Source organism: Micropterus salmoides, unplaced genomic scaffold (genome assembly GCF_014851395.1).
Source record: "Micropterus salmoides isolate LMB-PRFRI ecotype aquatic unplaced genomic scaffold, ASM1485139v1 Ms_hic_scaffold_20, whole genome shotgun sequence".
NCBI classification, from domain to species: domain Eukaryota; kingdom Metazoa; phylum Chordata; class Actinopteri; order Centrarchiformes; family Centrarchidae; genus Micropterus; species Micropterus salmoides.
The window spans coordinates 8153934-8167471 of record NW_024041151.1 but is presented as its reverse complement, the minus strand read 5'-3'; the positions used below and the strand labels follow the sequence as shown (position 1 = coordinate 8167471).

Genomic DNA, 13538 nt, shown 5'->3' with positions numbered 1-13538 from the left:
TCGAAGAGCAGGCACACAAATGGGATATGACAAACAACAATAACAACAGTACAGTGTTGCAACAGTACAGAGAGTGTTACAAACACGTATCATCCTAAAGATTTCAATAGTAGAACAGAGAGGGTGACTGAATGATCCTTAGTGAAGGGCAGATCAATACCGCAGTAATCAATACTTCAACACTCAAACACTGCTCACTTGTTATCGATACCAACTTAAAAGGATTGATTCGAAAGTTGTTGTGTTTTTAAGTGTGTTTGCAAGGTTCTGGCAGACATAAAATGCCCTTAAATAGTGCATGACTCTGAACAGAGTCTGGTGACACAAGAATCCCACCAAGGAGTCCACACCACAGCCATCCTCTTTCAGTCTATTTTTGCAAACATTGCAGTTAGTGAGTGATTTAAGTCCATCTGTTAAATGGCCTATCCTTTCATTTTTATTACACTGATTAAGACATTAATAAAAGGTCAGATTTTCATTTTGTTGGTACTTTCATTTCACAAATATCTCACAGTGAAATTGGTAAGGTTTCATATGATTTATAAAATTAGATTCCCCTCATCATGTATAATACTTGGTATTCAGACACAAGTACAGTCAGGATTTTTCAGAACTGAATTGTCAGCTTTCCATAATGATGTTGGTTCATTGTTTAATTTGTAAACATTATAATGCTTTTTATCTTGGAACAAATGACACAAAAGATTGTATTTATGCAAATTACAGCTCATTTTGAACATATAAATTGTATCATTGGATTATAATTATGCATTCATATGTAAGTATCACGTTAATGTTGCAGCTGGTGAAGGCGTGGCAGATTTTTACTACTTAATATGCTGTTAGGGAGCCTACCCGACAATAATACATCAAAATGTATTTGTATTAATAATCTAAATCTGCAAAGTATCTAGTTGATAATACTGTCAAATAATTATAATGAAGTGAAAAGTACAATATTTGCTTCTGAAATGTAATGGGATATAAAGGAGCTTAAATACAGTACTTGAGTAACTGTGCTTAGTTACATTCCAACACTGAAAAAAATGCGCGCACACACACACACACTTAAATCTTATTCACATCCTTGAATCTTCAGTGATAAATGTAGGGGCAGAGTGGCATGTCAGAGGGCTTTAAAGTGCATGCCAAGTGGCACACTCTTTTGGCTAATGGTGAACAGTTCACTTAAGAGAGACTTGTGAGAAAGATACTTTCTGATATAGATTCGTGCAGATACTGACCATTTTAAGTTGATTGTGTACCATAACGTGAGTGATCCACATTAAATACAGTTTCTTTGTCGATGTCCACAGCAATCCCTGACATCATGTTACGTGGATTACAACATTTAAATTGTTAGCCATGAGCTTTTTGCCTAGTAGAATATTGGCATATAAATATCAGATGGGACTTGTCAATATAGTATCAGGGCTGGAGCCAAGATTTACAGAGAGATAAAAACCACAGCAGAGGAGGCAGGCTTAGCACAGAGGCCACTTTAGGGGAAGTACTAGCAGACAGAGCACCTCAACCATCTACCTCCCCGCCTATCTATACATATATTCCTACTGTTTATACTGTTTATACAAGTGCCTCCTTACTGGTAAGGATCAATCCCACGTGGACTCTATGTCCAGCACCTCACCTCTCCTTTAAACCCCACTTTCCCATGGTCCGTGTTATGGTAATAAAAAGTTATGAAAGTTTAAATACTCACTTATACCTTACTTGGTTTGTAATCCTGAAGAGGAGGTTTTTGTTGAGATATGCACTCTTGTGCAGATTTGAACTGAGAACTTAGATAAGGACTCAGTCATTTATAGTTGAACTGTGGGGTTTTGAATTGAGCACTGACTGTATATTACGCTGTGGTGAACTTCAAGTTCTGCTGCTTTGTGTTTCTTGCTGTCGGTACATTGTGAAATACCGAGTTGTTAGTGATTGTTTAGTAAAGTGGAGTGATTGTCATGTACTAAAAGACAGGGGTCATTTGTGAATGTAATGTTTTTTTGTGTAAATGTATTGAACATTGAATGACAACACTATTTACATCAAATGCTGCCTAAATTAGCTGAATGTTAGTCCTTCATGTAGCACAACATTTCAAAAGTAGCAGATAATATAATACTTGATGCTTGAAGAATACTTGAAAAAAAGTTCATTTTAGAACCTGATTGTAAATCCAATAGCATTTCACAGATGCTGCATTTTTTGTTTCTTTACTGTAATTTATCATTTATGTCACATTACCTCCAGGGTGTGGACAACTATACACCTACAATGTCATATAATGCAATGCACTTTCTCTGCAATAAAACTTCCATAATTAAGTTCATATGGCTCAGTTTTTGTTGTTAGATAATTTAAGGATAATAAGGTAATGCATTACTTGTTCCGTATTGTATTACATCGTAATTTACTTTACATTGTTTACCATCTTTAGCTAGAACACACGCAGGTCTATGAGGAACACAAACTGAATGCACACAGATTTACTTTAAACTGTCTTTGTGTTACATGGTAAATGAGAATAAAAACTTTTCTGCATTTCTTTAACAACTAGTTAATGAGAAAAAAAGAGCACAAGAGATGGTAGTTGCACATTTATTCAGGTCATTATTTGTGCTTGTGATAGAAATTAGATTTGTCATTGAAAAATAATATGTATAATGTAATAGTGTAACACAGATTTTTTTTTTTTTGCTTTAGGCAATGCATTTAGTTTTACTCTCTATTTCCTGAGGTGACATATTATCCACTAAATGTTGAAATATATTTAATTTAAAACGTAATGGTTAAATCTTTGTACCTGTCAAGTTCAATTTGGGCACTACTCTATAAATATGCATCCCATCTGAATACATGTCTGGAGAGAACAAAGGTTTGGGGGTTAATTTTCAATTTAGTGAATTTCTACACATTATATTTCTGCATCCCACTTGTTTATAGCTGCGTGCACAGAAATAGTTCTTTAGTTTAAGTTGTTTTGTAGATTTTTTCCTGAAATAAATAGAAGCATATTTTCAAATAATTTGATAACATATCAGTTAATGCGAATAGAGGTACAGCAGCAATTTATGTTTGAATTAATATACAGTGTTTGTTGTTGCAAAACTGACCTTACAACACGGAACATATATGATTATATTAGTTCTTCTTATCTAATAGTTATAACCTCATCCCCATTTAATCAATGTCACCTTTTCTCAAATCAGAACAACACATGCAGTTAACAAAATAAAATTGCCCGCATTTTATTGAGAGTGAAGATAAAGCAATGTAGGATTGGAGCTGCAGTATGAATCTTCCTCTAAATGTAATTTGTTTCTTGTATAACACCAGATAACCTCTCGGTCAGGTCAAAAAGTCAGCTGTTGGTTCATTATCAGCACAGCTTCTAAAGGCTGCGTCTGTCACATGGTCGTACTTTCACATTTTCCTCATGTGCTGTTTCCCTTGCCATGTACTAGCTCTGCTGTCATTTCTGATCCTGCCACTCCTACCTGCCCAGCAGTAACCCCAGTGCTTCATTCATTCCCCATCACCTGACCCCCCCACCACCACGCATCAGCCAGTAGCATACATGTTGGCCCACTTCCATTCATTCCCCGCCAGATCGTCTATTGTGCTTCTGCTGTAGGGGTCCAGCCATTTTCTCTGCCTGCCTGAGTTTTGCCTGTTATGACCCCCTGCCTGCCTTTTGGACACCCGCTTGCTTACTCTTATCTGCTATTGGATAAGTTTGCCTCTTCTTCACTGCCTTCACAGTTTTGACGGTTGCCTGTTTTCGACCTTTAGTAAACTTTTACTTACGGTCCTGGTCTTAGAGTTGTGCTTTTGTGTTCAAACCTGTTTTTACTGAGCCTTTACATCGTCTCCCTCTGTGACATTAGAGAGGCATTAGAGAGAAAATCTCTTCGAATGTTGCAGACAATCCACTGGCTGTGTACAATGTGACCCTGATAAAAACAACAGAGCTCACCTCTGTCATCCGTTCATGAAAGAGGATGCAGTATTTGCAGAGAAGGTGATAAAGCACAAACCTCCTACTTGTCAAGGTTAATTCCCCACTTTCCGGAGCAACAGTTGGTTAATGAACTTTGTTGAGTCACAGGAAGAACAACTGTGTTCCAGACATTCCTCTATATTTATAAGACTACAAAATAGCCAGATAGATAGATAGGAAAGGAATAACAGTGTCAGTGCTTGAAGCATAATACAAGATTATAATGTACTTGCATAAATAATCCTTTAAAATGCATAAAAGAAAACTAATAATTGTTATGATGAAACCATGAGATAAGGGTGACTTTTACATGATTAAAATAGACATTTGCACTATTTTCCTCTATGGAAGGCTGAAACTGACTGCTTCCATAATTGAGTAGATTGATGGTAGCAGCATTGCAGAATGTGAGCATGGGATGGCAACACTGGGGTTGATTAGAAATTGAAGTGTGAAACAGTGAAAGGCAAAAAAATAAAGACAAGGATTGATAGAATGGCCGATGCAGCCCACCAGTGTGGTTGGTTGGTTTGTCTTGATCGCTGTGGAGCTAAATGATGGAAAAAAGTGAAATTAAAAGCACATGATGAAAGACTTCTTGGGCCATCAAAGGAGGAAAAAAAACGTTGTGTCAACATGACTCCTGATTTATTGATTTTCCGGCTCAATTTTTTCATCCAGGGTGCTTCGAAAGAGCAAAGCAATCTCTGAGTTTGGTGGCTGGTGTTATATTCCCTCAGCAAATGGACACTCAACACAAATACACACACACACACACACACACACACACACACACACAAACACACACACAAACACACTGGGGTACAACCCCGTGCACAAACACATGGAGCTCCCAATAGGGCGGAGTTTTTAATCCTCAAATACACTGCCATAAATCAAAGCCCTTTCCCTCATGCCCCAGCTTCTCTCTCTCAATGAAAAGCTGATGCCAGTGGCACATTAATAGCAATTTACAGGGAGAGGAGCATCAACAGAGCGTCCTTTATTTTGTAATTCCCTATTACTTTAACTCACTACACGGCTAGCGAATTGGTAATGATAGAATATATGACTTACCTACTGCATTTCTTTCTTCATCCCTTATCTGAATCATGGGTATAAGGATTGTGGGTGTTGTATGCTGTGCAGATTATGAAGCTTATTGAGGCAGATTTGTGATATTGGGCTCTATAAATAAAATTGACCAACACTGACACTTGCATTACTACTGTATAATGAATAACATTAGCTTAAACAGTTCAAGTAGTTAGCTAAAAGTAATGCATGACATGAATAATAAACAGTTTAAATAGTTACTACAAGAGCTAAAGCAGTGGAAAAAATGTTGGAATAGTTAGCTTAAAGCAGTGCACAATGGTTGTGTTATGGTTGTGAAAAATATTGTAATATCCACTTTTATATCATTAATAGCAATAGCAATGATTCACTTCACTTCACTTTATAATCCATTCATTCCATTGATTAACATACTTAGAGTGGTGCAGATGAAGGAGTACTTGAGCTTATTTGATAGGGCTGTGGGGGTACATCAGACAAAAAAGGTTGGGAACCACTGACGGAAACAACCACGTCATGTCATATTACAAAACCAAACTGAAATACAAACACTGTAGTGTTCTTTGCAAGTTCTTAGCACAAATAAACAAACATTATAGAGATTCTGAAAAGGGAAGGATTCCATCTCAAGGATTCATGACACACATTTCCCTCCAACCCGATCCCACAGACGGGATAAGGTAGCGTAGTGTTCCAAAGCACAGCTCAAAGCTACACACTCACAAGATTAAACTCACCTGTTATAATAAAACAAAAATATATTGTATATCAGACCTCAGAATACAGGACAGTAATACAGCATATGATTTATTTTAGCACTGATCAGATGTGTTAGTGTTTACATGAAAGCTTTTTAGCCTGTGGAGTTACTCATGTGATCTGCTGTTTTTCAGGTGGAATGGCTAAAAAATGAAGAGCCTCTCAGCTCCGAGGGTGTCATTGATACAAGAGGCGACCATAATCTCATCATCTCAGAAGCTCGCCTCTCTGATTCCGGAAACTATACCTGCATTGCCAGCAATATTGTGGCCAAGAGACGCAGTGCAACAGCCACTGTTGTAGTCTATGGTAAGATATCAAATTCCAGAATTTTTCTTATTCTTCCAAAGACAATGTGTGCAACGTTAGATTGTCTCAGCCAAAAAGGCATGACGATAGAAATCTTCAGGTTTTCTGCAAAGATGAGCAAAACAATGTCAAACAGATTTCTCATCTGCATCAAAATATCAATTTTCACTACAGAAGCAGGCTGTCAAATTGGCAGTATAAGCAAATTCCCCAAAGTCATTAATACAAAAAGCACTACTCAACCACAGCATGTTTTCACACAAGAGTCTAATGAGTAGGTAATGGGCAAGTGATCCCTCATGTGTAAAAACAAGGAGACACGGGCACAGTATTTACAAGAACTCAATTATTAATGGTGGAAAGGCAGTGACGTGGGCTGTCACAACTCCAGGGCTTTTATCTGTCAACATTTAACACCTTGTGCGAAACGCTTTGTATAGCTGCAGGCCAGCAGGCACTGTTTTCAGCATTTTTTATCGCCCCATAGAGAGCTCTGCAGAGACTAAGGAGAAGAAGTGAAATTATTATGTCATATTAATACCATCCTCCTTTCACAGCAGTGAAACACCTTGTTAATTGGAGTGTTTCAGTGATCATTTTACCGACCTTTCATCCTGTTAATTTTAGATTTTTCAGGGAGGACATTTACCTGCTGTAGGAATACGGCACTCCATTGTTGAGGCCCATCAATCATTCATTTCCCTAATGCTAATGAAGTCTCTGACAGGCTAACTACCACCTATAGCCTCAGACAGATGTACAAAAGTGGGACAAAGTATTGTGTCCTGTGCTATGACAGCAAATGAGCCTATTAGTCAGTCATTCTGCATTATTTTAGGAAACAAATCAGAGGAAGAAATGTTAAGTATATGGAAGAGAAGTCACTTTTGAGTTAACAAAAACTATCCGGTCACGGTGGTGCAGTTTTTCTTGCCAGAAAATATATTGTTAACCACAAAATTTAGGCCAGTTTTCCAGTTTTCATTCTCATAGTATTTTTTCATCCCTTTCCCTTCACTCTTTGGCACATGCAGTGAATGGAGGCTGGTCATCGTGGACAGACTGGTCACCCTGTAATGTACGCTGTGGCCGCGGTGTGCAGAAACGTTCACGCACTTGCACAAATCCAGCTCCTCTCAATGGGGGAGCCTTCTGTGAGGGCATGTCTGTACAGAAGAGCACCTGCAACACACTGTGCCCAGGTAAGCACAGGGACCTAGTCCGCATGCTGTTAGGGTTTGTGCATGTTAAAAGCGTTTTTGAAAATGCCACCACACAGGTTCCAGTTAATAGTTTGGTTCAAGTCATGAATATCTTAAAATTGACTTCAATGGTGCATTCAAGGAAGCTCTGAGATTTGAGCTTATGGAACTATTTTGTGAAATTGTTTATTTCTTGCATTAGAGAATCAAATTCAAGTCACTAATGCTTGCAAACAGAGTGACTGCTGGGTCTGCATTCATCTACCTAAACTCCATAATACAAGCCTACGTTCCTTCTCGGCTACTGCGCTCCTCCAACGAACGCCGGCTGGCTCTCCCATCCCTACACACAAAGCAATCTCAGTCCTGGCTGTTCTCATCTGTGACACCATGATGGTGGAACGAGCTACCACATGCCATGAGACCAGGGGCGTCTCTCTCTAACTTCAAGAAACTCTTGAAAACTCATTTCTTCCCAGAACACTTTCATTAACTTATTGGGAGAAAACTGGCAGTTCTGTGTAAAATCAGACGTTGGGCACCCCCATATCGCCAAAATAGCATGATCCTGGTTTCGCTGCGAAGCTTCGACTGTGATATTGACAGTGAGATCGACTGTGCGATTGACTGTGAGATGGACAGAGCGGCTCTGTCCAAAGGTAACAAAATCAACTTACCAGCACTAAAGCTTACTAAATAACTGGACTCGTAGTCCACTTTTGTATTTGAACAGATTTAACAAAGAGGATGTAACATGTTAATTAGTGAGCTTTAGAGGTGCTGGTAGGAAAAGCCAGGAAAGCAAATACGTGCGTTTCCCAAAATGTTGAACTATTCCTTTAAAAAGACTGCTGTTTGCCAGCCAACTCTAGGAATTTTCAATGTCAGCACGTCCTTGAATGCATCAGTGTGGAGAGGTTTCTCTCTGCTCACAAATGCATTACTGCACAATAATAAAGTAAATGTGACATAGAGTGAAAATGGTCTCCATGATTGATTACTCATGAGAGTAAAGTCTCTGTAAGTTAAGTTTAATACCTGAAATTAACGGAGAACTGTGTCAGCTTTGAAGTTTAATCTAAAAGCCTGAGGTGTGCTTTGTAGTTAGCAGTAGTCTTCTTTCAACCAGTTACATTTCACCGTGAATGCAGTGCACGTCTCCACTGCTGATAGTGACAGTGGTTTGTATCTGAAATCTAATGCAGTGGACCTTAAAAAAACAGCAAATGAGGAGAACATTTATGGGAAATGGAGAGATGGGTGAAAAAAACGGGATAAAGAGAAACTGAGTGAGAGAAACAAACAGCAGAAGCTTAGGTTGTGAGAGGAAGAGCAGAGCAGCAGTTCCAGTTATCAAAACGTCCATGTAATCTGCTCTGCCCAAGTGTTTTTTCTAGACAAGCCCAAATTTATGATTTCAACCACAGCACCAGTATAAAGGAAAATGCTCATCAGGTTTAAGAAGAAAAAATTATCAGGGGAAGGCAGTGCACTGCTCCAAACATTATCTCCTCTTTGCCAACTGCCTCCTTCTGAAGGATTCTTTCTTCTGCATCTGAGTTTGAACATAAACAGGGTGCATTTGCGTTTAGATTAGCAGGAAGAAGGGAACTTTTAGAGCATTTTGAGGTGGAGACTTGATGAAGTGTGGCATAAGCAATGTGACTTTGTGCTCCAAGTCAGCAAGACAGCACAACATTTTTGGCACACTGAGGAGGAAAATGTTTTTATAAAGATAGTATTGCCGCCCAGAAGTCCCAGAGAACTATTAAATAAATTAACTTAGGCTTCGTGTTTCAATCTTTCACAAGAAAAGTGAGGATATTTGTCATCTCTTATTTTTCTATATCTTTATTCCTTTGTACTTTGCTTGTATGTGTGTTTTTGTTCACACATGTATGTAGTCCAAAGTGAATGAAGGGATGATTGTGTACTCCAACCATGCATTATGCACATCAGATTTGTGTATGTGTATCCTTGTGCTCTTAAACATTTGTTTTTGTATGTGATTCTCTCAGTGGATGGCAGCTGGGGAGAGTGGAGCGAGTGGTCGGTGTGTAGTTCAGACTGTGAGAGGCAGCGCAGCAGAGAGTGTACAGCTCCGGAGCCCAAACATGGAGGACGGCTGTGTGACGGTGTGGCGCTGGCTACAGACAACTGCACTGGCAGCCTCTGCACACAGAGTGGGTAACATCAACATTTCTCTCCACTGGTATCACTGAGAAAACGATAGTTTAGCATCATCACTGTCAGACCCATTGTGTTCAGGGACTGTATCATTATAGATTTACTGTTCATAATCTTTTGGCAGTGTGGGTAAGATCATGATCATCATTATAATCATGCTCATTACCAGCACCCTGATCCATCTTCATTATTCATCCACTGCACGCCACATACATAACACACAGTGTGCCCAGCCATGGATGCAGACACAAGTAGTAATTAAATAAACAAACACTTGTAGTATTCAAAAAAGGTTAAAGAGAAACTCTTTAATTCTGATGTTTCTCTGTCTTTGCAGATCGAAAGTTGCTACATGATGCTAAACCACAGGGTGAGTTTATCCTCAGCTTCCATTAGTTACTGTTATGTTATTTTAAATTAGAGCCTGACCGATATTGGATTTTTAAGACCGATACTGATTTTGATATTTGAGGATTTAAAATTTGATATTCCGATACATCAGCCAAAAAATGTTTTTCTTCTTTTCAGAAACACAACATAAACAAAGATTATCCCCAACATTTGTTCTGTGTAGTTAGACCTCACCGAGATAACATGACATAATGCAGTTTAAAAGTAAACGTTCTTCTTATCGTTATAAATAGTACAGCTGTATAGTACTGGATTTGTGTGTTTCCAACAGGGATGTTGCAGAGCACCCTCTGGTGGACAAACTATGCAATGACATCACTCGTGACATGATTGAAGGATCTGTCATCCGTCTCTTCGTTTCTTTATAATTGTATCGGCTGTTACACCGATACCAATTTATCTGCATTAGCTCATATCGGCCGATAATATCTGCACGCCAATTTCGGTCGGGCTCAATTTTAAAAATGTCACTTTCTACAACGTTAACCTAGAAGAATACTTAATTCTGATTGGAGAAAGTTGTGCAATAATTCTGTTCATACAATAATACATTTATGTTGTATGTTTTTATTGAGGACCATCAGCAGCAGCCATTTGATTAATTCAGCAGGGTGAAAGTATAGTCATCAAGTCAGCAATGGTAAAAGAGGGGTAGATCACTCTGACCAGTGTGGTTATGAAAACTAACTCTGCATGAATTCTCTCAAACTTAAAAGAGTGCGGTCAGATGAGAGTAATTTCAGATTGATATGTTCTGACAGACAGGTAGCATACAATATGTATGAATAATAGGTTTTAAAAATGTAATTTTTCTTTTAATTGCATGCAGAAAGAAATCTGGTTGTAATTTATGTGTGATAGACATCTCTGGTGGTTGATCTCTAACAGCAGCTGAAATGCTTAGGCAGAAGGTTGTGATGGTTGGTTAGTGTTTTCTTCACCCTTGGCATCCATTTTCATTATTGTACAAAAACATACAGTATGTTGAGTCATGTCACTTGTTTAACGTCTTCAACAGTAATTTATCGTGGAAATTGTATATTGCTGGTGAGGGATTGAGCAAATAATTGACTTACAACAAACCGTTGTCTTTGAAGAATTATTATTAATAAAAGAGAATAACAGAGAAGTACTACAACACAAAATCAGCTGGTCCAGAGACCTAGCCTAGGGCAGCTTCGGGCGTTTGGCCCTCAGCTAAAGGATGCATAATCATTTAGACAGTCTTGGTTTCTATGTTTTGGGGAACAGAGATCCTCTCCCGGCCTTGAATGAACAATCAAGGAGAGGAGAGGAACAGCAAGAAAGGAAAACATTAAACAATCTCACAGCTCTGACCTAAACCCTACATCTGTGGACAGACTAATATAATGAGCATAATAATAAGAAAATGTTAATAATGAGTATAATAATAAGATAATGAGTATAATAATAAGAAAAGGTTAAGGATAAAAAAAACAATATGTATCTATAAGACATAAACAATAATAATAATAATAGTAATAATAGAAGAACATGCTTAAAAGATTAGATATAGGGAGAATCAATTTTCCGGCCTTATAATTCAAATATAATATAATTTTGTCCTGTGTTGTTAAAATAAACATTGTGTAGATAAACTGTATTGTGGAGCTACAGTAGTTTCAATAGTAGTTATGCACAATGATCAATTCTATCATCTGAATCAACTGTTTCCAACTTTACCAGTATTACCTCAGTTTTACTTCTGTTCCAATACACTGTAAATTTTCACTGATACTATATTTTTGAATAGATCAGGTATAGCTTTTTAAGCCAAGCAGCCAGTGGTTTACAACTGTATATTCATTGCTTTGTGCATTATTGCTGTCTTGGGTAATGGGCCATTTATGTGTTGATTAATGCTGAGTTTGCGCAGTGAAAAAAAAAAAAAAACATGATTCTGTACCTACTAAGCCACAAGCACATGTTCTCCTTACTTTTCTTTTACAGTTAGCCTTTGTATTTGTTGTTTGTCAGAAATGGGGAAAAGAATACAGCCAGACGCCAGACTGCCAAAACTTCCCAAGCCCTCAATTAACCTGCTACAGTAGCTGTTAATGCCGCTTTGCATATTTTGTCAATTTCTCCCCATTTGAGCTTCAGGCTACTTAGAGGATTTCTCAGCATGTCCTGTTTCAGCACAGATCTCATTATCTTTCAAGAACAAGCTAGCAGCCCCTTTATTTCCCACTCATTCTTTTTCTTTGTGGAGTTGGACGCTGCAGTACTGGTGGGACCAGATAGAGCATAATCATTGCAGATGAGCTAATTTAATGAATTGGTTTTGTCACATTATCCCAGTGGAACGCAGAGTGCCTCTACCACCAGAGCCAAGCAGTGTTTGAAATGACAGTCAGGTGCTGGGTTGATTATAATCGCCTTCCTTCCGAGGTTCCTCATTAGTAGCTTTAACACTCCAGGATGGAACAATGAAGCTGTGCATCAGGAGGCAGGGCAGACGAGGAACAGAAAACAAAAAAAGGCGCTAAAGTAGTTTGAAACCAAGATAGACTTGGCTCCTATAGAAGACTTTGCAACTTTAATTCAGCTGATGTTTCAGAGTAACACAGATTTTCAGTTTATTCTGGGAGAAAATGTCACCTACCTTCCTAATTAAGAGGAGTAGACTTAGAAAGCAGAAGCAAAAAGTCGCTTAAAATATGCTTCTCTCTCGAACTCTCTCTTCCTTTCCAAGGTGTGGAGAACAGCAGTGATGTGGCCTTGTATTCGGGCCTTGCTGCAGGGGTGGTGACAGTGGTGCTTCTGATCATCGCTGTCACACTTTACAGAAGGAGTCAGAGTGAGTACGGTGTTGATGTCATCGACTCCTCAGCCCTCACTGGGGGCTTCCAGTCCTTCAGCTTCAAGACCTCCCGTCAAGGTAAGACAGTGACTATGTGTCTTAAAATCTGATTTACACTCAAAGTTGTGCCAGAAAATACTACATCCCACTGTGAACATAGGCTTCCCATCACATGCTGTAACCAAACTGGGAAGAAAATGGACAACAGAGGTTTTTAATGTTACTTACTAATACATATAGATACATTCTGTATTCAGATCTCTATGTTTCTGTGTCTATGTGACTAATTGGGCCGATTTTCTTTTTAAGTTGGTCCCTTATTGACCAAGCACGCTGAAGTTGGCAGCAGTGAAACAGGGCTGCAACGTAATCCTTGCGGGCAATTGCACCCTGTCAAAATACGTCCACTGAAGTGTTTGTTGTTGCCACTGATCAGTTCAGATTGTTATTTCAAGTGTCTGACAATATTATGGAAAGGATCCCTTCAGAGTCTTTTTTTTAAAGAGTAAGATCCTTTTTGTTTAACCAGAGACCATCACTATATTGCTCTCGTCAAAGCTGCCAGACTCTATTTAACATGGAAGGTGCTGGTCTACCATTGCCTCGGTTGGTTAGTGTGTTTGTGTTATTGTGTGACGTTTTTGTGTGTTTTTGTTGTGTGACTTTAGTGTTTTAAAGGGTTAAAGTCACACAATAACACAAACTAACCAATTGGGGCAGCGCTAGACCAGAGAGGTAAAATTCTCTGGTGGCTTTC

At 38.6% G+C, this 13538-nt stretch overlaps 1 protein-coding gene across 1 annotated transcript in view; it reads left to right on the top strand.

Annotated features, from left to right (window-relative positions):
- Window positions 1-13538, top strand: part of LOC119914541 (netrin receptor UNC5D-like) — a 182759-nt gene that overhangs the window by 143230 nt on the left and 25991 nt on the right. Inside the window, exons 5-9 of the mRNA XM_038733895.1 lie at window positions 5983-6157; window positions 7192-7359; window positions 9378-9542; window positions 9884-9916; window positions 12674-12859. Coding sequence (XP_038589823.1) covers window positions 5983-6157; window positions 7192-7359; window positions 9378-9542; window positions 9884-9916; window positions 12674-12859 — 727 coding nt within the window. The remainder of the gene's footprint in view (window positions 1-5982; window positions 6158-7191; window positions 7360-9377; window positions 9543-9883; window positions 9917-12673; window positions 12860-13538) is intronic.